Consider the following 21,335-nt stretch of genomic DNA (forward strand, 5'->3'; position numbering starts at 1 on the left):
ATTAGCACAAGCCCCACCTACCTCCCCACATGTCCCCAGTAAACAATAACTTGTGATTTATGTGTGTGCAGTGAGCAATATCCAGTTGATATAGTGAGCCTGTTAACCAACAGCTTATTTATATGTCCAGCAATTACAAAGCAACATTATTTTTGGTTTGTGCTTATATATATATCTTAAGCTGTTAATTGCTCCACTGTGTTCACCAGCTGCATGCGATCACATCTGCCCACTGCGTGGTGCAGAGCAGGTAGTGCACTGTGGGGTTTAAGAGCTTTTTATAGGAGCGGATTAGCTGCCCACTGCAGCAGAAAAAAAAAAAAAAATTATGTGAGAGCAGCAAGAACCAAAACAAGATGTAGGGCCTGAAAGCTAAACCTTACTAAAAAGTCAGTTTCCTCTTTCACAGTGTCACCTGCACTGGAAAAATATTGGTCATAAACATTTTATTTCAAATCACATGTAATATTTAAGAGACTGGCCTCAGTGTCAGCAGTCTGGAGATATATTTTAAGTTAACACAGGGTTCACAGATACGAGTTTATGTAAAGAAAGAAAACTGTATTTTATTCCTCATCCCCACATTTACAAAATATCCAACAACAGAACTGAAAGTCAACCTTATTTTAACAGTTAATTTCACAGTGGCATTTGTTTGTGATCATATGTGTACTTGATTGTCCATATACAGTTTCAGCAAATGAACACGTGCTGCATATTTCACTAAAGACTGAGGTAGCACCGTTTCAGTGTTCACTTTAAGGTCCTCAAGGATACATTCTCTGCGTTTACACAAACATAACACAGCAATATGATAAGATATACATATCAGTCCAGTGAGTCCAGAGGACATTCCTGAGTCCAGAAGAAACTAGCCTGAGAAACTCACCAACATGGGAAGTCAACTGAGGTAAATGTTGTGTCACTTCAATTCTGATAACTCCCAGCAGAAACATCGGCTCTCGTGTTGTCTTTGACTTATTTGAAATTAATGATGTGTAATTTTGAGGCCTTGTCAAATGAATAAATAACAATAAAGCAAAAATGAATAAGCCCACCTGCATCCACTCTCTTTGAAATTCCATTTGATTCTTTAGGAGGTGCAATATTTCCGTGGAAAGTACAAAGTACAAAAAAATACAACCTTTTGCTCAGAGTAAACCAAAGGTTTACCAAGAGCAAAACAAAATGGCTTCAGGAGCTATGACACTGAACGAAGGCTTTTTGGTCTTCACTAGCTGCTCTTTGGCAACCGCATCGTTCTACTGATGGAAAAAGCAGCTACAGAACAGTTTGATAATAACTACAAATGCAGCTGACACCCAAAGAGCTGTAGCATTTTTTCCTCTAAAGATATTTCCAAACAAATCTAAAGCCTTTTATAGCAGAAAGCTACTATATTAGAAAATTCTTCTAACAGGCACTGTTAGATAAACTACAATGTGAAATGACATTAAACCAAGCGTAATGTCAACATTGTTTGACCTCGGACTATCCTATTAAAGTAAGAGAAAGCTTCCTGTGTTGTGGCAGAGTCCAAGGAATTCATCCAGGTCTTGTTTGACAAGAAGCACACAGCGCGGCGCGCTGTGGAATCATTATGCTCCGGACAGATTTAAAAGCCAGCAATTTTAATGTGGTCCCTTTGAGGAGGTGGGAGATGAAGCGGTGGAACTTTGTGTGGAGGAAAGAGCACTGAAACCACTTGTTCCTGCTGGAGTTACGTTCTGCGATGACACAGAAGCCGCTGACTTCTGGGCAAACAGTTTCCCTACAGAACAGAGAAGACAATGACGTGAATAACTGTGCACATTACAAAGAACTCGTTGCACAATGAGCTTCTTACAGGCATTTTCTGTGAAACTGTGAAAAACTAAGTAAGCCCCATAATTCAATTGCAATAACGTCATCAGTCTTTTCAATCTATATGGAGGAATCTCTATAGCATTGCTTCAGTTCATTGGGGTTTGCAGGCATTCATTTATGCACAGCTCTCACCACAGCAGGTTGACTCTGGACTTTGACTGTGCCATTGCAACACCTTGATTCACTGTTTGCTGGTGTGTTACATGAACCAGTTTCAGCCAAGCTTTAACTCAGACAGACAGCCTCATGTCTTCAGTCTTTTTCTAATTGTACTGTCATGAAAGTTAACCTATATCATGCTAACTATGGCTGGTACAGTCTGAGATGGAGCTCTTGGGTTTACTGCAGTGTCTCTGAGCATTGCACGGTCTGACCTCGGAGTGAATTTGCTGGAATGTTCACTCCTACGTTAACACACACCTGAATGCTCCGGACCAACAAACTGCCAAACCTTTTGCTTTTATAGAAGTGCTCACACTGATGATGATGATCAGTTAATAATAATAATGTACATTTGATTAGCAGCACCTGGTTGCCATTTACCCTTTTAATTCCTACAGAAGCAGTAAGGTTGTATTTAATTTTTCACAGATCTGCACAGAGTCCTGTGAAAACTCTTTTTTCACCAAACTGTATGTTGGCAGAAAATTTTTATATTATACAATGAGTTGCAAGAGTATTCATACCCCTTGAACTTTTCCATATTTTGTCACATTACAACCACACTTTTCGGTTTTTTATTTGTAAAAAATGTTTTTAATCATGTATAATTTTCTTTCCACTTCACAATTGTTTACCACTTTGTGTTGGTCTTTCACATTAAATTCCAGTGAAATATATTTATGTTTGTGGTTGTAATGTGACAAAATATGGAAAAGTTCAAGGGGTATGAATACTCTTGCAACTACAGTAAACAGATAAGTAGTATATATATATATATATATATATATATATATATATATATATAATTTTTTAACAAAAAAAGACAAGGCAGAATTTGCTGTCATTTTTTGTGTACAAAACATATGGTTTATACAGGAACTCAAGGACTTTCATACTGTGCTATGGTGTAAAAATATCCAAACTATAGATGTATAATTAATATGTTTGTAGAGATGAGGCTTATTAGCTAGTACACAGTAAACCTTGATAAAGTGGAATCTCATGTATAAGCAAGCAAATTAATATTTTTTGGAATTTTGACATGACTAATAAAATTCCCTAACTGGCTGATTTCTCCCTTTGATATCTGAATCCAATAATTGACATCATTCAAACCTTCCTGTCCTGCGTGTGGGTCCTTGTCTATAAAAGCAGAATGTTTTTTTTTTGTTTGTTTGTTTGTTTTTAAAAGGAAAATAAAAAAGCCAAATTGTTGTCAGACAATAACTAGTTGTGTTGCGACTGCATTTCAGTAAATGCACTCTTTCCTTTGCCCTTCATGGACTGTTTAACACATTGGTCAGTGGAACTGGGACTAGAAGTGGAGTGCAAAGGGAAACCAAAAAGCTTCCAGCATATTCATAAGAGTCATATACTTCTTTACCACTTCACTGTAAATATTACTTAGTTCCTCACTATGTGTAATGGTTCCTCCACATTAGTGTCATGTACCAAAGAAAATACACTTTATTCAAAGATTTCATAACTCACCTGAGTAAACGGTGCCATTGACCTCCACAGACACGCTGATACTGGCCGCTCCATTAGTGGAGATATTCAGCGACAGATCATGTTTGCTTTCTGTCAGAGAAAACCCCCAAAAATTCCAGTGAATGGCCGGTCCTAGAATAAGCATGCTATGATGTTCAGTGACAACAAGAGGTCAGAGTAGGAGAAGCAGACTCACCGTTGCTAAGTTTGAGGTTCATGGGGGTAAAGTGAGAGGCCATCGCCAGGAGGTTTTGTTGTAGGGCCTGCTGCATGAGGCGCTGCTGCTCCTCGGCGAGACGCATCATTTTCTTCTCTGGGCTGTCAGCTGCAGCGCCACCTGCTCCTTGCTCCAGCCTCTCTCTAAGATGCTCAAATGTGGCAGCCTGTGCAAGCTGCTGCTGCTGCTGCCCCAGTGCCAGAGTCATGGGCAGCTGGGGTATAACAGGGGCGGAGGACTCATCTGATTGGAAACAATACAGGAAAGTGAGAGTGTGGTCAGGAGAGTAAATTCCCCTTCAGATAAAATATCAGATGTTCATAATATGTTTGAGAACTTACACTGCTTATTAAAAAAAAAAAAAAAAAAAACTTGATCACTGTAAAATGTGCATTTTATCATCAGTCTGCTAAATGTGTGGAAATATTCAACCAGTTCAGCATTGTAGGACTTGCATTTGACCCAGGAGTAAAATTCATTAGTATGAAACTATATGGAATCTGTATCCACATATGGTCATTTTACCACAGATATGAAACAAAATACAATGTGTCATACCTATGTTTCTCTTTAAATTCGGACTGGCAGAGCAATTCAGGCTGTTGTATGTGGTCGGAGTGGCCTGCATCTTGGGTGAAGACAGGAGTGCATGCGGAGCAGAGCCCGGGGAGGGGGAGTAGCGGTACAGACTACTGGTGTAGCTGGGACGTCGGCCTTCTCTGCGGTTACTATCAATGGCTGCCTGCAGCTCACCTGGAGAACTCAGGCCTTTCTTCTCACACTCAAATGCATACAGGTACTTCATATACCTGCATCGAAAAGTTCCATGAGTTTTCCATAAAAGTTTTTACTCATTTACAAATGTGAATGAAGAAGCTCCTCATCTACAAACTGGTAATGCCTAAAAATGTTGCTGCTCTTTAGGCAACAGTTGCTGGAAAGTCCACATTTTTCCCAACAAACGTGGACATTTTTTTAACTGTGGTAAAAGCGTGGTTGTTCTGGTGGCAGTAATGTTGGTCAGCCAGGCCGTGCACTTATCTTAATGAACGCTGGCTGAACCGGCATTAAATTCTGTCCAGATATCCAGAGGATAAATCCCTCAGTCTTTGCTGAAATACCACCTTGATATTAAAATGTACGTTTTGAAATGTTTCAACAGCTACTCGACAGATTGCCATGAATGGAATTTCCAGTTTTTCCTCAATAAGTTGGTTTCTAGCTAGCTGCCTGCAACAACCTGTTGTGCCACAGAAAACCTACAGAGCCGCCAGCATCGACTCTGCAGAGTCATCTTTTTAAATTATAGACTTGCGAACCATAAAAATACAGTTCTAGATTGGCTAGTTATTCTGTTCTGTGCCTACATACCGGAGCTCAATCATTGCTCTGATTCTTCCTAAAGAGACTCTGTCAGCACTTAAAATCTTTTTGACATTTTGCTAAAAATCTGAGAGACACCTACTGGGTGCGTAAGGTGAAGGCTGCGCTAGTGATGGACGTGGGAAGATTGAGGCCTTTGGTGATCTCCCTCCAGATCTTCTTGTTAATAACCTCCACCAGGCCTCCCTTCTCTGTCACAAGCTTATAAAGCTTGTACAAGTCCAACACCTGCTTTGCCATGATGGGGATGCGATTCACAGGAGTTCCTGGATAAATAAAAAGAGTGTAATTGAAATGTAGCTGTTTCCGTTCTTTTGTAACTGAAAACATTGTTACCAAACAAGAGCGGTCCTGTTAAGGCACTATGAAATGGCAGGAGGAGGAAGCAGCACACCTGAGGGCCTACGGTTACAGTTAGATAATGTGGGTAGGCATGTTTGATCTGTGCAGACAGAGTTGTCAAATGAAGCTGGTTTCTGATGGATGGGGCTGGGGTGGGGGATAATTCCACAACAGCAGCTTTGTTGATGCATTGATCTGAGCGCAGGTGGGGGAAGGGCTACGTTAGTGTCAACAGCACCAGCAGGTGACAGTGTTGACAACTGACCCTTCCAGGCCCGATTTGGAGAAAAGCCAATTAATGAAGGAGGCTAAAAAAGCAGTTGTAGAAATCAGATTACTTTGTACTTAAACAACACATGCCACAGACACACACATGCACATTTTACATGGCCATGACCTTGGTCCGCATAAGCAGTGAAGATGTCCGGCTGCATTTCTCCCTCTTGGATTGGGATTTGTTTTCACAAACAACAAATCCCAATCTGTATGAAAGTCTTTAACCAAGTGGCTAAATCCAGGAGTGAACATGAGGAAGTGCTGACAAAAAAAAAAAAAAATACTCAAGCTTCCTCAGAAATAGGCTTGTTTAAAAGCCTTATACAAAAAAAGAAAAAGTTGTCTCTAAAGTTAATGCTGTGATGCCTGTACCTGCTTAAATTATATTACCAGCCAAAATGCTGTCACCACCTTGGCTCGTTTAAGCCACTGAATTGGACCTCACTGTGTTTGTGGTGTTGTTCCCTTTCAGATTATTTTCAGTATAACGATCTGGTAAATAATACACACGTCGCTGTGTAGTTACTTATATTAGGAAAACGTCCAGGAGGTCTGTGCTCCTGTTTTTATTATCTGACTAGCAATTAGAGATGCCTTACCTACTCACAAAAAAAAAAAAAAAAGGAATTTGAATCTTACCTCGTTTCTGCATAAAGACAAAGAGTTCATCGAGAAACTCCTTCCGCTGTGGGTCACTATCCAGTTCATAAAGCTAGAAGGTGACACAAGAAAAAAAAACAAAAAAAAAACAAGAAATCAGAAACATGTAAATAAGCTCTTAGTCTGTTATATCTTCAGGCATTTTAAATGTTTACTTCTACCAGAACTACGAACCTTGGCAAAGTCCCGAGAAGGCTCTCCTCTTACTTTAGCACCGTCAGTCTCTTCAGCCCACATGGCGTTTCCTTTCTGTACACACACCAAACGAGAAAAAAAACAAAAAAACATTTACAACAAGCTGCTGCTGAGCAAAATTGTTACTCAGATTAGACAGTACTGACATCTTCACTGACAATTCTTAAACAGATGATTAATGCAGACACTTTTTTTTTTTTTAAATAAGTGAGATACTTGTTGGAGTACCCTGGAGTTCCTGCCTCCACGTACACCATCACACTGTCCTCCGGTAAACACCTGATTACAGTAAACATCTGACTGGGCAGAGACCGATAAAATGAAGATTAATTAAATGAACCGTGATGTACTGGAAGTTTAATGTGACATGTTATTCCTCCACCACCTCCTCAACATAACAAAGGTTAAAAATGTTAGTGGAGGGCAGTGTGTGTGTGCAGCTGAGTGGAAAGACCTGCTGAGTTTACTATCCCTCCAACAGGCTCTGAGAGTTGCACGGTAGTGCGAGTATGGAGAGCTCTTTGAGGTGACATGTTTCTTTTTTCCTTGTGGCATTACAAATCCAGCTCTAGCTGCAGCTTATGGAAAGCCATCGCAGGTTTGCTTTCTGCAGATTCTTGCAGGCTGGTTTTTTATATTAACATGTTTAAAATTCAAACAAGCAGGAGAAGTTTAGACAAAACATCAAAATGTGTTTTTGTATTTAATGGCGTGAAAGCTTTTAATTCTTATGCTTACAGTTAACAAAATTAATGGACTGTTTTGTCTTTTTTTTTTTTTTTCATATTTAGCCTTTTACTTGATATTTGTGTTTAATTGTATCATTTTGCATTTATACACACATTCCTATTCACTAAACATTTGGCATGGCAATATGGTCAGCCTTGGGGCTAAAAGCCATAACGTCTCAGCCTTTGTTTTCCTGGTTAGTCAGTTTAGAAGTGATTATCATTTGGCTTTCACACCAGCTGTAACCGTCCTTGTATTTGTAGTAAAAACAGAGAGGCAAACTGCAGATACTAACACACATCAATAGCAGCCCAAAAGTGAAACGCAGGGGTTCAATTTGATGTCAGCTCCACAGCCTCGTTAAAGTTGATTACAACCAGTCTGAACTTAGATGACTGTTCTACTGGAACTTCTTGGGGCAGTTGATTTAACCATGTATCCATTACTTACACACACTTATTTTCACTCAAGTCTACCTGCACATGTAAGAAACTTTGATGACCTCCCCATGGTAGGAAACCAATGCACCAGACTCAAATTTAAAAAAAAAAAACAAAACCCCAACACAGTTTGTCCTCTGGTCATTTCTAGTTTCTTGAGGTTAAACTGGTTAAACTCGTCCCAGAGTTTGCAGAGCTGTTGATACATCCAACAGTTTCAGCTTAGAATTTCTAATCAAGGACTTTTATGCCTTCAGCAGAAACCCTATTGAATGTAGACAAACATCCCAGTCTTTTCAGCATCAGATCGAAATATAACCCTCCCCCCCTTTATTGATGAGCAAGTGAGACCTACTGTGGATCTGTTAACAAAGAGCTTTCAGTTAATTGCTCACAGAGCTTTCACACATCCCAGCCTGGGAGTCCTGATAGTATTCAGTATGTAGGCCAGGAAAAAGGTTTCTTCTGTTTTGTTAAAGAGGCAACTTTTTTTAATGTGATTTTTAAAAAAAAAAAGATTTAAATTACAAATGATCTGGCTAATGCGCATTACTTCAAAGTAGAAGTCTCTCTCTTCAGCCAGTCATGACAGAAATTAAGTCCGACATTAAAATAGTGAAATGCTAATACTAACCGATTGCCCCCTATTATGAGCTTCATTAAAATCATTCAGTTTCTCCGGCAGGGCAAAAGTGAAAACTCAACCCTCTCCAAATCACAATGCAACCACAGGGGGTCCCACATTTTTTAAGCCGAATCAAATTATTGGGCCTTTAATCCCCCCAGGAAGTCAAGATCATTTATCTGGTTCCTTGCTGTGCTGCAAGCTTGGGTGAACAGGGGCTTTTTTACAAGCTACATTTAAAGGCTTACAGTGAGACTGCACATAAGGGGTGAACAATGGCTGTCCGGCATGATGAGGCTTGAAAAGCATGTCAAGATTTTCAAAGATATTTCGGTAATGAATTGAACAAAAGACAGAGATAAAGACGCTGCGGAGCTCAACACAATTGTAAGGTGAAAAGAGCAGCTATTTCAACCAGCCACCAATTAACTTAAAAAGACCCCATTTTCAAGTTAGTGGACCTATTAACATGGATGTTAGATAAGAAGGCCTAATGGGCAACCACTGAAAAGGAGCTCCATTTTGAGGTTCAGCTGCGGAAAACAAACAAAACAAAAAGAAACCTGTGTGAGTGTGGTCACTGACTGCATTCCTGTTTCTCTACCCACTTTCCAACACAGTGGGAAGCAGTGAGAAAAAACTATTTCTGTCATACATCAAGTATATCCGAATGAAATTAAATATCACAAAGAATACTTTGTGCAGTTAATCTGACCACTTACAAAGATCCTCACAGATCCGGACACAAATGGGTCACAGCAAAGGCCTCACATAAATTGGTTCTAATTATAGATTTGGGCTGTGGCATGTTTTCTGTGTTTTGTGCAAAAGAAAAAAAACAAATCAAATAATTTCTCTCTCTCTCTCTCACACACACACACACACACACACACACACACACACACACACACACACAATTAAGCCGTTTCCACAACAGTCTCTCGACTCTCATTACTGCCCTTAAACTAAAACAAAATGTTCTTTATTGCCCGCAGCTCGGCTTGCTGGCCTGTGAAAAGGAAACACATTGTCGCTGCAGTGGCAATATAATGTATTGATTATTTTCAGTGGAATTAAGCTGCCATTTAGTGTTGCCCAGCGACGGCTCAATTATGCAAAGCTATCCACGAGGCTACAGTAGCAGTCGCACATCCACATTTAACTTTAACCAAAGATCAGACAAACGGAGAGCAAAAAGTAGAAGTAAATTTAAAAAAAAAAAAAAAGAAAAAAAATCTTAATAATGTGTAAAAACCTGGGGAATGGTATCAAAAGCACCATTCTTCTCCCGTGAAACAACTGCAAGTAAATTTTATGGTTAGCAGTTTGCATGCTCAGGCACTAACCCAGCTGTCCCTGCACCTACAGGCCTCATTAATCAGTTTATTATATTGACACAGGGCTCTTTTCACACAGAGAAGAACCAATCAGCCCCCCCCCAAAAAAAGGGGGAAATTCTCATTTCTTATGCGGTCAAAGACATCTGCTGGGAAATGGATTGATGAATTTACAAATTAATGCAATTCTTGGGCATATTTAAAGGAAATTTGACTGATGCAAATTGACAGTGGCTAACCCTTGAGGCCATAAACATACACTTGGGGGCATTTCATTAATCTCCTGCTCACATTTCAACTCCCATCTTCTCAGCCCTGAAGCGGATTCTTTGACGAGCCAGGATCAGACCACAGTCACGAGCCTTTAGCTCAGCCAGTGGCTTGCAGGTGTTTTCAAAAGTCTGAGCCACAATCTAAAGTATGGCAAAAAGGGAAAATATCTGGCCTGGCAAGTGATTAATCAGGATCACGTTTGGGGCATTTTGCAAAAAGGGAACACTCCTTCCTGCTTGTGCATCAGGAGGAAGACCAAGCAGCAGTGAGGAAAGTCAACAACACGTACACACACTAAAAAACAATTACATTAGTTAATTGGTCATAAATTCTTATAGTGGATTTGAAATTCTCCAACATCTAATGGTACTGATATGGAAAAAAGTTTACCTGCTTTATTGAATCATTAAAGCCCCAGTCAGCAAAGCCATTCGGTGACGTGAAGGCCAGTGACATTAGATTCTTCTCCATGTGCTCCTGCTTTTTCACTGAAAGTGGAGATTCAGAAGTTTGCTTCACCGCCGCTGATGGAGATGTAGAATCAGGCTGGAAGGGGAAATGTGAAACATGCTGGAGTCGAGGCTTCTTCGCCTGTTGATGAGAGCTGTTCTCCTCTTCCTCAGCCATGTCTTCCTCCTCATTGTTGTCTCGAGACCCCAAAATCCCCTTTTCCTCATCATCTGAGTTTCCATCCTCCTCCTCCTCCTCGTCATCCTCCTCTGGATCCACTCTGCTCAGACGGTTATTTAAAGCTTGCTGAACTGCTTGATTAGTTTGTCCATCTGCTTTTTCAAACAACGCTGAGTCTTGTCTGGAGGCTAAAGCTCGTCCTGCAGCAGCTTGACGAGCGAACAGGAGCTGAGCTTGAAGAAGTTGCTTCTCCTGCAGGTTCATCTCCACGTTTGCTTCTTGTTGTCTCTGCAGATGCTCCATCAACACCTCCAGCTTGACGCCAGCTGGAACGGACTGTGAGCACCCAGCTGAACTTCCAAGGTCTGATAAGTTGGACTGTGGAGAAAAATACAACTCACTAATGGCTGAACTTTGATGATAAATTTTAAGGTACATTTTATTTAAACCGTGTATAGTGTGTGATTAAGATGTTTTAATATGCAACAGCAAATCCAGAGCAATCAGCATGTTAAAAAATGCTTGCAGACGCAAATTAAGCAGTATTTAAATACCAGGTATACTGTATCAATAAAGTTAAACATTTGTTTGTTTGTTTTTTCAAATTAAGGTAGGCAAACTTTTGGAAAAACAGGATGAGTCGAGATCAGAGAGCTCATTAAAGAACAATAAAGTTGGATAAACAGACGTTATTCACAAAAAGAGCAAAATAAAATAAAACACGCAAATTCCTTTGAGAATACATTTGTACAAACATCCAAATGACTTATTAAAAAAAATTCAGTGGTCTCAGTTTGTTTAAGGCTACTTAAACATGAAAGGACCTTGGAGTAGGTTATTTCACAACGGGTTTCGTCGGTTTTATGGGACACATGAATGAGATTTAACTTCGCAAAAGGCACACTCGAGTGCTTCAAACTTGTTACCCTCACAGGGAATTACAGAGAGAGCTTTAAAAAGCGCAAATTCTCTTAGTAAAGTTCATATTTGTCTCATTTTGCTTTGTTACTGTAACGAACACGGGTAGGTGGGCTACTAAAGAGTCGTCAATAGGCTACTCACCATTTGCGTCTTTGAGTAATTCATCATCGCCAACAGGTCTTACGAAGTTCTTTCATTCGGCAGAAATTAATCGCATCCCATGGTCAGTTTCTCTTTTTAAACTGGTAAAAGAAAAAAAAATCCCTGTTGGCGATCAAATGTGGTTTAAAGCCCCTCGCAGTGTGAAAGCTGGAGGAGGGGTAATACTGCCGTGCTTCAGCTCCCTGCGGTCGTTCACGGCGCACACAAACTTAAAATATCTTCGATTGTCTGACTGAGCGGCGCACACCCCCAGCTTGGATGAATGGAAGGCCCGCCCCGTGCGTAAAGATCGCAGCTATGTGGAGCTTCCCACCCACTTCTTAAGGAAATCCCACCCCAAAGCAGAATCCATTGCTACTATTTACAAAGGTAACACGACCTTTACCGTAGAAAAAAATAAATAAAAATAACAAACTATGCTTTCGGACAGTAAAGTCGCTTTTCCTTTATAGTCCTTTTATTTTGACTGGGAGAGCAGAGCCGAAGTGTGAAACACAAAAGGTGCGTTTCATCTGTTCAGATATCTCCAGTCAATGCTTCCCATAATCCACCATGCAAATGCATGGGTGCGTGGGCTCTTAGGTAGAATTTTGCGCTTGTTTTCCAGGGGCGTTAGCATATAGGTTAATACCAAGTGGCACGTGGGTAGATCAAAAACCAGTCTGTGGGCCCAGTTCAATCAGAAGTAAAAACTGAACCAAACCACTTTGAAATTGGTTGAAATTTTGAATTGTGTAGGACCTCCAGCCTCTGTAAACAAGCACTGGGACACATGGGTGTCATGTAATACTTTATTATGTAATTAAGATTCAACCACAAGGTAATGGAGCTAAAAAAAATCCAGCTCTCAATGTTAAGTCTTGTTTGAAAAAAATAGTTCAAAATGAAAGCTGTGCCAGCATGAGACATGTTACCTCATCCTCAAATGGGTGTCCTTGTTGGACTTTCTAGCAAGGGAAAGTTTGTATAGATGTATAGATGGACAACATTAGAAACAAGCACCAGGAGGATGACCTTGTGACTTCTCCCTCAAGGAGTTGCTTTACGTTTCTGAGGTAACACACCCAGTGTTGTAATGGTGACACGAGGCAGGCAGAGAGGCAATTTCGATGGCTCAGATACATCAGGGTCACTATGTAACAAATGAGACAGAATTAAAATGTAAATGGCTTAAAGATGTTTAGTTACTAGCCTGTGTACCTGGAGTGGATGTTGTTTGACTGTGTTCACAACCATTTCTTAACCAAATAAGTTTTCAAATGCTGCTGAGAAAACACTCTGACTGGACCTTGCGGTTTTAAGATTAAGATTAAGATTAAGATAGTGTTTATTTGTCACATGCACAGTTATACACAGTACAATGCACAGTGAAATGTATTTTGTACCTGCAACCATATATACACACACATATAAATAATAAGAAGAATAAAAATAAAAAAAAGTAATTCACACTATACACTATACTCTATATACTATACACTATACACACTTTTTAAATTATAATATTTACATTGTGCAATAATGGTCCAGTTAGGGCTCAGAGTTGAGCAGACGGATGGCTTGTGGGTAAAAACTCTTCTTCAACCTTTCAGTCTTAGCCCTCAGGCAGCGGTAACGCCGGCCTGAAGGAGCAGGGAGAAGAGAGAGTGTCCGGGGTGGCTGGGCTGTTTTAGGATCTTCATGGCCCTCAGCCTGCACTGCTTGGTGTAAATGTCCTGCAGGTTGGGGAGGGTGGTTCTGATGGTCCGTTCAGCTGAACGAACCACCCTTTTTAGGGCCATGTTTCCCATGTTTCCCATCCAGGTGGTGATGCTCCCACGCATGATGCTCTCGATGGTGCAGGTGTAAAAGTTCCTGAGCACCTTGAGTGGGAGCTTGAAGTCTCTCAGCCGCCTGAGGAGGTAGAGACGCTGTCTGGCCTTCTTCACAGTGATGTTTATGTGATGAGTCCAGGACAGGTCCTGTGAGATGGTCACTCCCAGGTATTTGAAAGTTTTTGCCATCATACTGTGACCAGCTTTGGGGAATAACACCATTGTTTCAACCAGTGGTGTTTGCTGGGGGGGATAGCATCTCACACATCCTGTTTTAAGTTAACCTTAGGGAATTGTAAGGTGTGTATCAAACCAGTTATTTATGCCAGGAAAAAAGGTGACTTACATCCCATTTTCTCCCTTTGTTGATCCATTAAGGAGTATCATTCAAATTTGAGAGGGTGGAGCCACACCCCTGCTGTTTTCCAAATTCAACAAATTCATTTGTGAACAGATTCTGAAGTAACAAAACTCTTCAAGCAGTGCCAACAGGAGAAATCCATCCTTTCTTTAGCTGCCTGCTAATAAAAGCTATCTGTAAATGCAGTCTCTGCACCTCGGTGAGCATTTAATGCTCCTCTATTCTGAGCAGCAAAATAGTACATGTGATTACTCTGCTTGCTCGGGGAATCAGTGGCTATAGTTTCTACCACCAATCTAAATAAAGCCCAACGCAGATGCTGCTGACATGCACTGACTGATTCCAGAACGAGAGCAAAACTCTTAAATTCAACCATCAAATAAAGCATTTGTAGCCTTGAAGGTAATTAAAAAAAAAACAGACAAAATATGAACTGTTTTACTTTAAACCCAGCAAGAGAGATTTAAATGAAAATACAGGATGTTCTTGCTGGTACTGAGATCACAGATAATAATAACTGGTCCATTGTGGTACAAAATATATAACGCCCATTTCCTGTACCTGTATTCTAGCAAGCCACCAATAATAGTATCAAGTGTCCTAACATCTCGGGAACCAGTTCACATGGATATAAATTTAGAAAGCAGATGTAGAGCTATTAACAGATATTAAACTATACAGTAGACACAAAGGTGTCTTTACAACGCAAACCTCCTTTAAGCATGTCAAAATATCTAAATTAGCATCGCCTAAAACATAAGTCACTTGTCACTGTGACTCTACGGCATGGAATTTTTGTAAATAATGGGCAAAAATATTGTACTCAAATAGTTTTGTTCACTGATTTTTAGGTCACACATTTAAGGGAAAAAATGTGCAGCCTTCCATTTATTTTTAAAATCTATAGTGAGCCCACTTATCACTTGCAGTTTTTTTTTAACCATTTCACACCGGAGATCATTTCTACACACAATAATAATAAAGTTCATGCCAGACTACATAAACAAGTATTGAATCATTTAAAAATGGTCATGTTATACCCCCAATGTGAAATATAATTAAGAAAATGTCAATCCTTAAAATACACTTATCTGAAAAAGAAATTTTACTTCTGCATTTGATCAATATTTCAGACATCTTCTCATAATAATATTACACCGTTTGTCATGTGAACAAGTTTATTTTACCCGCACATAAATTCTCCCTGAAATTAAAAAACAAAAAACAGATGCAGATGGAGTACAGTAGAATGATTTCACATTCATATGGAAATGCTGCTCCCTGGTGGTAAAATGTGACTCCTAGAAGACACACATTTGGACAACATGTATCATTTAGTGACACTTTGTTCTCTACTAAAGCAATCAGTATTGAAATATTACTCCAACAACTACTCAAACTATTGAAAAATATTTCATATACTTATGACACTCAAAGATACAGTTTCCTTTATTATGTTCAACAATATTTTACAAGCAAAAGAACTTAATAAAGGCCAAATTAAATATCACACATTTTATGAGGCAAGCATCAAAGTAAAAGCATTCTGAGTCCTGGTATGTTCTCAGATCTGAAACAAACAAGCATACAGCTGTTAAACAGCCACTTTATAACGCACGTGGAAGAGAATAAACATGACGGACAATTTTAGCACCTGCTCTGCTAAACTTTGTCAATGCCAAGCTCTTCAGGTGTAGAGATGCCAAGCTCATTTAATGTAGGCCTCAGCTCCTGGATCACGTACGGGTAGATATCTTTATGGGGTCCAGCTTTGTCCTGAGGAAATAAATGATAAAGCCCATTAATTATTAATATCTGGCAACTGACTACAGAAGTGCTGGCTGGCAATACTGTCTCATGTGCCTTTTTGCTCACCCTCACGGCTTCCAAAATTCGGATAGCGCTGGCCAAGTCGTTTAACCTACGACAGGCTTTCAGTGCAGCCTCGAGAATCTTTGGCTCGGGTACCAAATCGTACCCAATCAACGTGTTCATCCCTGAAACAGGAAGTTTCATTTAAACTGGAGATCAGAGAAAAAGACTTAAGGAACTGTGTCCAAGAAAGATTAACCATTCTCCTTAAATGACTTTCTGTGTAGTCTGACATACTGTATTATACTGTACTACAGTCCTCTATAAATAAGTTACTGGTGACATGTCTCAAATTTGTATTAACCCAACACTCAACAGCAAAAGGTGGCACTTGCTTATGTAGAGTCTGACAAATTCAGTGGACAGGGCAGGCTGTTAAGTTAGATAAATTAGCTGTGAGATAACTCCACATATTGCAAACAACTGTTGTCTAGTGCTTATTTACAGAGTGCATGCAGCCTGTGTCATTGTTTTAGCAGCGGTTAATAATACAGATGTTTGAACCTCTCTCTCTCTCTCATATATATATATGTGTGTGTGTGTGTGTGTGTGTGTGTGTGTGTAACAATATCAGGGTGAGTTTCTCATCAAGAAAAAAGAAACTTGTTTTAATTTTCATACTGAATGCCAACAAATGCCCAATTTTTACAATGTTACAATTGGATTTCAGAATTGAGACAAATCAAGTTTGATGAGCAATTTTCTTAAAAAAAAAAAAAAATACAAAGCGAATATGTCATTTTAATCATAATATTGCAAACTTGTAGTGATTAAGCAAAATTCTTGAGTTTTCAATCGATCATCAGTAAAGCCCTAATCCCTAATCCCAAATTGTCATAAATCACTCTTGCCAATTTGCTCCAAAATTTAAGAGGCCAGATTTTTAACAACAACAATCTCTGCTGACTCTCGACAAACACTTATACCTCATCACTGAATAACAAAAACAGTAAAAACACCTTCCTTGTGCGAAGCCCATGAACTCTAATATTACACTTTAATATTTCAAATTCTGAGTTGCAGTAACTTAGATTCATTCAACATCACCACATTCCATAAACATACCTTTTCTCAGTTCCCATGCGTCAATGTCTGGCTTGTTGAAATAAGTGACCCAGCGGGCATCAAACTCCTCATCAGTCTCCTGCTTCCCATGTGAGTAACACCTTGAGGCCAGAAGAGCTGCATAATAAAAGGAATTTTTACTACAGCAATCTGTCGCCAATAAAACAAACCTCCTACAGTGCCTGTTAAGTAATGCAGCAGGACTGGGCTGCATCATATTTTTAAGTTTTCATACAGGAGGTACACTTAAATTTAATACAGTTCAATACACCACCACCAGTTATAGCCTCAATGAAATAAAAGCCATTACCTTTTTGACAACTAAAACTTAACATGCAGTAGCTTCTTAAAATAGATTTGACGGTGTCAGTGTTATTGTAATCAACTCATTAGATTTCATGGTTGTAGCTAATAAACTGTCCGGGTTATGCATCTACAATGAAAACAGCATAAATTCTTCCTTGTAATATGATGCAGCTGGATCATTGCCATCTTCCTGATGTGACCTACCTTCTGCACGTAGCAGACTGACACACAAAAACGTGACATACCGGAATGTCTGTCATTTGGTGCTCAGGTATTTAATTAATTACATATATTATATATTGTCTGAAAGAAAGTCTGAATGAAACAATATGACTCAGGCATACATTACGCTATGTTAATAGCAAACAACCTATATAACATAAGCAGATTACTTATTTAGACTTCTTGACCTCTGAAGATAAACTGAGAGTGAAGAAATCTGCCGGCTACAGCCTCACGACATCAGTATTCTGTTTCTTCTTGATACAGTCTGTGCCAAACTGTGTTCTGACGCTGAGATCTGCTACAGTCACCTAACCTAGTTAACATGTTAGCAACTAGCATCATCCGCAAAGATCACAGGGCCCCTGTCCAAGCCTTCTAACCGGGTCACGGCAAGGACACAAACTCCGCCGAGAGGAACAACGAGACATTTTCAGAGCAGAACACCCCACAGTTTACGTGGGTAGAAGCTGGATAACAAGACTGAAACATCAGCACGCAGTTTTACAGCGATTATTAAATAATTCCAATTACTCGAATAAAAGCTAGTTAGCTTAGCCGTAAAGGAACCCCAATGTGCCGACAGTCGCACTTGATTTCCGTTACACCGTCGCCCTGACCGGTTTCATAAGCAACTATATCAATGAAATATACATACATATATATATATATTTACAAGGGGTGAAAATGAACAGTTACCTTGGCACCCTGGTTGTGTCCGAGTTAAACTCCGGACACCGGACACCGAGAGACGGACGGCGGCTCTGAACATGTTACGAGATGGAGAACAACGCGGACCGGCGCGGTCTGGCAGCAGGAAGCTACTGCTAACTGGGTTAGCCCAGCACGTACGCCATCTGTTGCGCGTGCGCAAACTGCAGCTAATTTCAGATGTACCTTTGACTTCCCTATGGTTTTGCCAAGAAAATGGTAGGTTTGAGAACTGGAAAAACGTGTTAAAAGATGCAGTGTCATTGTCACAGAGAAGTTTTTTTTTTTTAACGAGATGAGAACGCAAAAAAAAATTATGTTTAAAAGTACATTTAGGGCTTATTTTAAAGTGTGTCCCTCTGCTCTTCAAGTTTCTGCTAAAGTAGGTTTCCTGCGTTGTTTCACATTCAGTAATCAGGTACCCTTACTACAAAATTATAATTTTCTGAATACAGACAAAGTCAGTTAAATTAGATTCCTGCTATAATTAAATTTCTTAAAGAAACTGTTTGTTTTTTCCCACAAAAATGATGATACAACTGCACACAAGCTGAAACTTTAAATGGCACCAAGCTTTCTACTAGCAAAACAGAAATTTTGTAAGGCTTGCTTATACTTCATATTCTTTCAGGATAAGAGTTATATGGTCCCAACCATTTTTATTATCTTTTTTTTTTTCTACTGTTTGGCATCTTACCATTGCACCTTTTAGAGGGCAAATTCTTACTGAAATGAACTAACTTTGATTTAAAAAAAAAAAAAAAAAAGCTTTATGATCATGTTAGCTTGATCCAAGTGGTAAAGTGCATGAAAAAGTATTTTTTATATGCAAAACTTTAATTTTGGACATTTAAACTGCTTTTATTCCATAAAAACTTCTGTTCTGTTTATCCAGGTACATGCTTGAACACTAAAACATCAGAGATAAGATGCATACTTTTGCATTCATCTCCTTATTAGCTAATTATTCAGCAACAGTCAAAGGGGCACTGGAGACTGTCCCAGTTTACATAAACCCTGGAGCGGTCACAAACAACTCCACCTATGGCCAATTCAGAATCACTTGCTAACCTAACAATGACAATCTCGTAAGTGAGGAAACGCACACACAGACACATGCTGAACATGCAGTTTTCTACACAGAGAGATACCAAACCCAGAACCTTCTTACTGTGACCACTGTGCCACAGTACCATATTATGATTCATTTCTAACATATTTTTTCAATGATGTTATTCCATTACAAAAGTGTAACATAATTCTGAAAGTGAACCAACCAAACCTAAAATGTGTGCTCTTGCGAGCCATAATTATGCACATGAATTATTCCGAGAAGCAGAGAAAAGTAAACACAATAGATTCAAACCCTATTGTTTATATTTAAAATAGCTGTGACCAAATTTGTTTCATGACTTGATTTTTTTTTTTTTTTTTTTTTTTTTGCATCAGAATCACCTTGGAGCATTTAATAGTGTTCAGTAGTGTCTAACATCAGTAATTTATATTATCTCTCTCTCTCACTTTAGATTTTGTTTTTTGTTTTTTAATGATTTAATACCTTATTTAGTATCTGTCAGGGGAAAACAGTTAAAATTGGGCACATTTACAGTCTGTTGATTAATTTACATCATTCCATCAAAAATAAACAAAATACTAATATAGAAAAATTAAATCTAAAACATTATCAGCATATACAGTGGGGGAACTCATTTTTTGTCCCACCCCTGGTGAATTTGTAAGTTTGCTCACTTACAAAGAAATGAACAGTCTCTAATTTTATGGTAGTTTCATTTTAATGGCAAGAGACAGAATATCAACCAAAAATCCAGAAAAAAAACACATCACATAAAAGTTATACATTGATTTGCATGTCATTGAGTGAAATAAGTATTTGATCCCCAAGCAAAACATGACTTAGTACTTAATGGAGGAACCCTTGTTGACTCGCACAGTGTTAAGACGTTTTTTGTAGTTGGTCACCAGGTTTGCACACACATAATGAGTTGAGATCAGGAGTCCTGCTGGATTTGTAGGGGATCGAATACTTACACTCAATGAGATGCAAATCAATTTATTACTCTTAAAATTAAACTACCACAAAAATTAGAGACTTCATTTCTTTGTAAGTGAGCAAACTTACAAATACAGCAGGGGATCAAATAATTATTACCCCCACTGTAACTGATAATCTGTTACTTACATTTCTGCTAATAATAGTTTATACACGTGTTACATTTCATAACAAAGTGTTGCAAAAGACAAATTCATACTTCCATTTGTATTCACCTTTTCATGAATTACACATCATACATTTTGAAGGCAGACACAGATGTTTACTTTAGTACCAAAATGCCTCACATAAGCGCCATAATAAAAACCCTGAAATGCAGATGTATTATTTTCTCGAGGAAACATTTATGCTGCTAAAATAAAGGATAAAATAATCCCCTATTAAATCTGACTGACTACACATGATGTAGTCAGAGTTAGGGAAAACATACACTCGAATCATCCAGACAGAGTCTCTTGGCTGTGTGCTGGAATGAATGAGCACGAGCCGTTCTGAACAGACCCCTACGCCTCTCTGCATCCTCTGTGGGACCACTGATGATTTGGGGTGGCTGATATCCAGGCTCCTGGGGATCCAGAGGATCTTTAGACAGCAGGATACAGATGGCAGGAACGCTCCGCTCCATGGTTATACCTGGAGCGCCCTGCTGTGGACTCTTCCAAACCTCCTTCACTGTCTTGTAGTAGAGTTTGGACACCTGATGTAGGCCCTCAACTTTACGTTTTAGGATCTCCACACAGGTGATAGTCTTGGTGACTCCCCTGCCTGAGCCAGTAAAGAGCACCTGTCGTAGTGAAGTCCCATTTGAGTTGCTTCCCTCTCCTTGCATGCGAGCTGCTGCAAACTGCAGTAAATTGCGAATCTTGCTTCCTTCTTTTACACGCATGTGCAGGATGTCTGCTGCCAAGCCTGGAATCGGAAAGGGATTATTGTCCTCTGTGCGGCTGATTCTCTTAAAGTTGTTCTCACCAGCAGGTCTTGGAAGTGACGATGGCATCTGGACAGAGGAACTACACGCAGTGGGCTGTTGTTCCATTATAATGCTGTATATATTTGAACTGTTCATCTGAACCCTGGGTTAAATAATTTCTTAGAAAGCAGAAAAATAACATTGCAGGAAGCTGCAGTCTGAGACTATTGGCATATTTTCCCTTGGGCTCTAAAACATTTTTCTTGTTCATTTAGTCTAAGAAACAAAAAACTG

The 21,335-nt window shown here is 39.3% G+C and overlaps 3 protein-coding genes across 5 annotated transcripts; all 3 read right to left on the reverse strand.

Annotated features, from left to right (window-relative positions):
- Window positions 1-582: 582 nt before the first annotated feature.
- LOC115781942 (AT-rich interactive domain-containing protein 3B-like) lies at window positions 583-11,901 on the reverse strand. The gene is made up of 9 exons (XM_030731889.1): window positions 11,689-11,901; window positions 10,387-11,004; window positions 6,572-6,646; window positions 6,377-6,449; window positions 5,202-5,385; window positions 4,295-4,545; window positions 3,716-3,979; window positions 3,520-3,609; window positions 583-1,771 (listed from the first exon to the last, which is right to left on the reverse strand). The coding sequence occupies exons 1-9, from the start codon at window positions 11,713-11,715 to the stop codon at window positions 1,632-1,634; spliced, it is 1,722 nt and encodes a 573-aa protein (XP_030587749.1). The 5' UTR covers window positions 11,716-11,901; the 3' UTR covers window positions 583-1,631.
- A 3,143-nt stretch (window positions 11,902-15,044) lies between these two features.
- Window positions 15,045-18,207, reverse strand: LOC115781573 (cytochrome c oxidase subunit 5A, mitochondrial-like). Of its 3 annotated transcripts, none has more exons than XM_030731307.1 (5): window positions 18,049-18,207; window positions 16,822-16,938; window positions 15,760-15,881; window positions 15,539-15,660; window positions 15,045-15,185 (listed from the first exon to the last, which is right to left on the reverse strand). In XM_030731307.1, exons 1-4 carry the CDS (start codon window positions 18,119-18,121, stop codon window positions 15,547-15,549), a joined length of 426 nt encoding a protein of 141 aa, XP_030587167.1. In that variant the 5' UTR covers window positions 18,122-18,207; the 3' UTR covers window positions 15,045-15,185; window positions 15,539-15,546. The 3 variants fall into 3 exon arrangements, with proteins under 3 accessions (XP_030587167.1, XP_030587166.1, XP_030587165.1); XM_030731306.1 differs by having other exon boundaries at window positions 15,045-15,454; XM_030731305.1 differs by having other exon boundaries at window positions 15,045-15,660.
- A 1,272-nt stretch (window positions 18,208-19,479) lies between these two features.
- Window positions 19,480-21,214, reverse strand: LOC115782168 (ribonuclease P protein subunit p25-like protein). The gene has a single exon (XM_030732218.1). It carries the CDS (start codon window positions 21,195-21,197, stop codon window positions 20,547-20,549), a length of 651 nt encoding a protein of 216 aa, XP_030588078.1. The 5' UTR covers window positions 21,198-21,214; the 3' UTR covers window positions 19,480-20,546.
- Window positions 21,215-21,335: the final 121 nt, after the last annotated feature.

The sequence above is a fragment of the Archocentrus centrarchus genome, chromosome 6 (assembly GCF_007364275.1).
Source record: "Archocentrus centrarchus isolate MPI-CPG fArcCen1 chromosome 6, fArcCen1, whole genome shotgun sequence".
NCBI classification, from domain to species: domain Eukaryota; kingdom Metazoa; phylum Chordata; class Actinopteri; order Cichliformes; family Cichlidae; genus Archocentrus; species Archocentrus centrarchus.

Excerpts from the sequence above, each read along its gene's own strand:
- LOC115781573 (XM_030731307.1), bottom strand. The coding sequence starts at position 18,121 with ATGTTCAGAGCCGCCGTCCGTCTCTCGGTGTCCGGTGTCCGGAGTTTA. Across the intron at positions 16,939-18,048 it reads GACACAACCAGGGTGCCAAG|CTCTTCTGGCCTCAAGGTGT; the intron begins GTAACTGTTCAT and ends TTTATTATGCAG. Across the intron at positions 15,661-15,759 it reads GAATTTTGGAAGCCGTGAGG|GACAAAGCTGGACCCCATAA; the intron begins GTGAGCAAAAAG and ends TTATTTCCTCAG.
- LOC115781942 (XM_030731889.1), bottom strand. The coding sequence starts at position 11,715 with ATGATGAATTACTCAAAGACGCAAATG. Across the intron at positions 11,005-11,688 it reads ATTACTCAAAGACGCAAATG|TCCAACTTATCAGACCTTGG; the intron begins GTGAGTAGCCTA and ends TTTTCTCCACAG. Across the intron at positions 4,546-5,201 it reads GCCTTCACCTTACGCACCCA|GTATATGAAGTACCTGTATG; the intron begins GTAGGTGTCTCT and ends TTTTCGATGCAG.
- LOC115782168 (XM_030732218.1), bottom strand. The coding sequence starts at position 21,197 with ATGAACAGTTCAAATATATACAGCATTATAATGGAACAACAGCCCACT.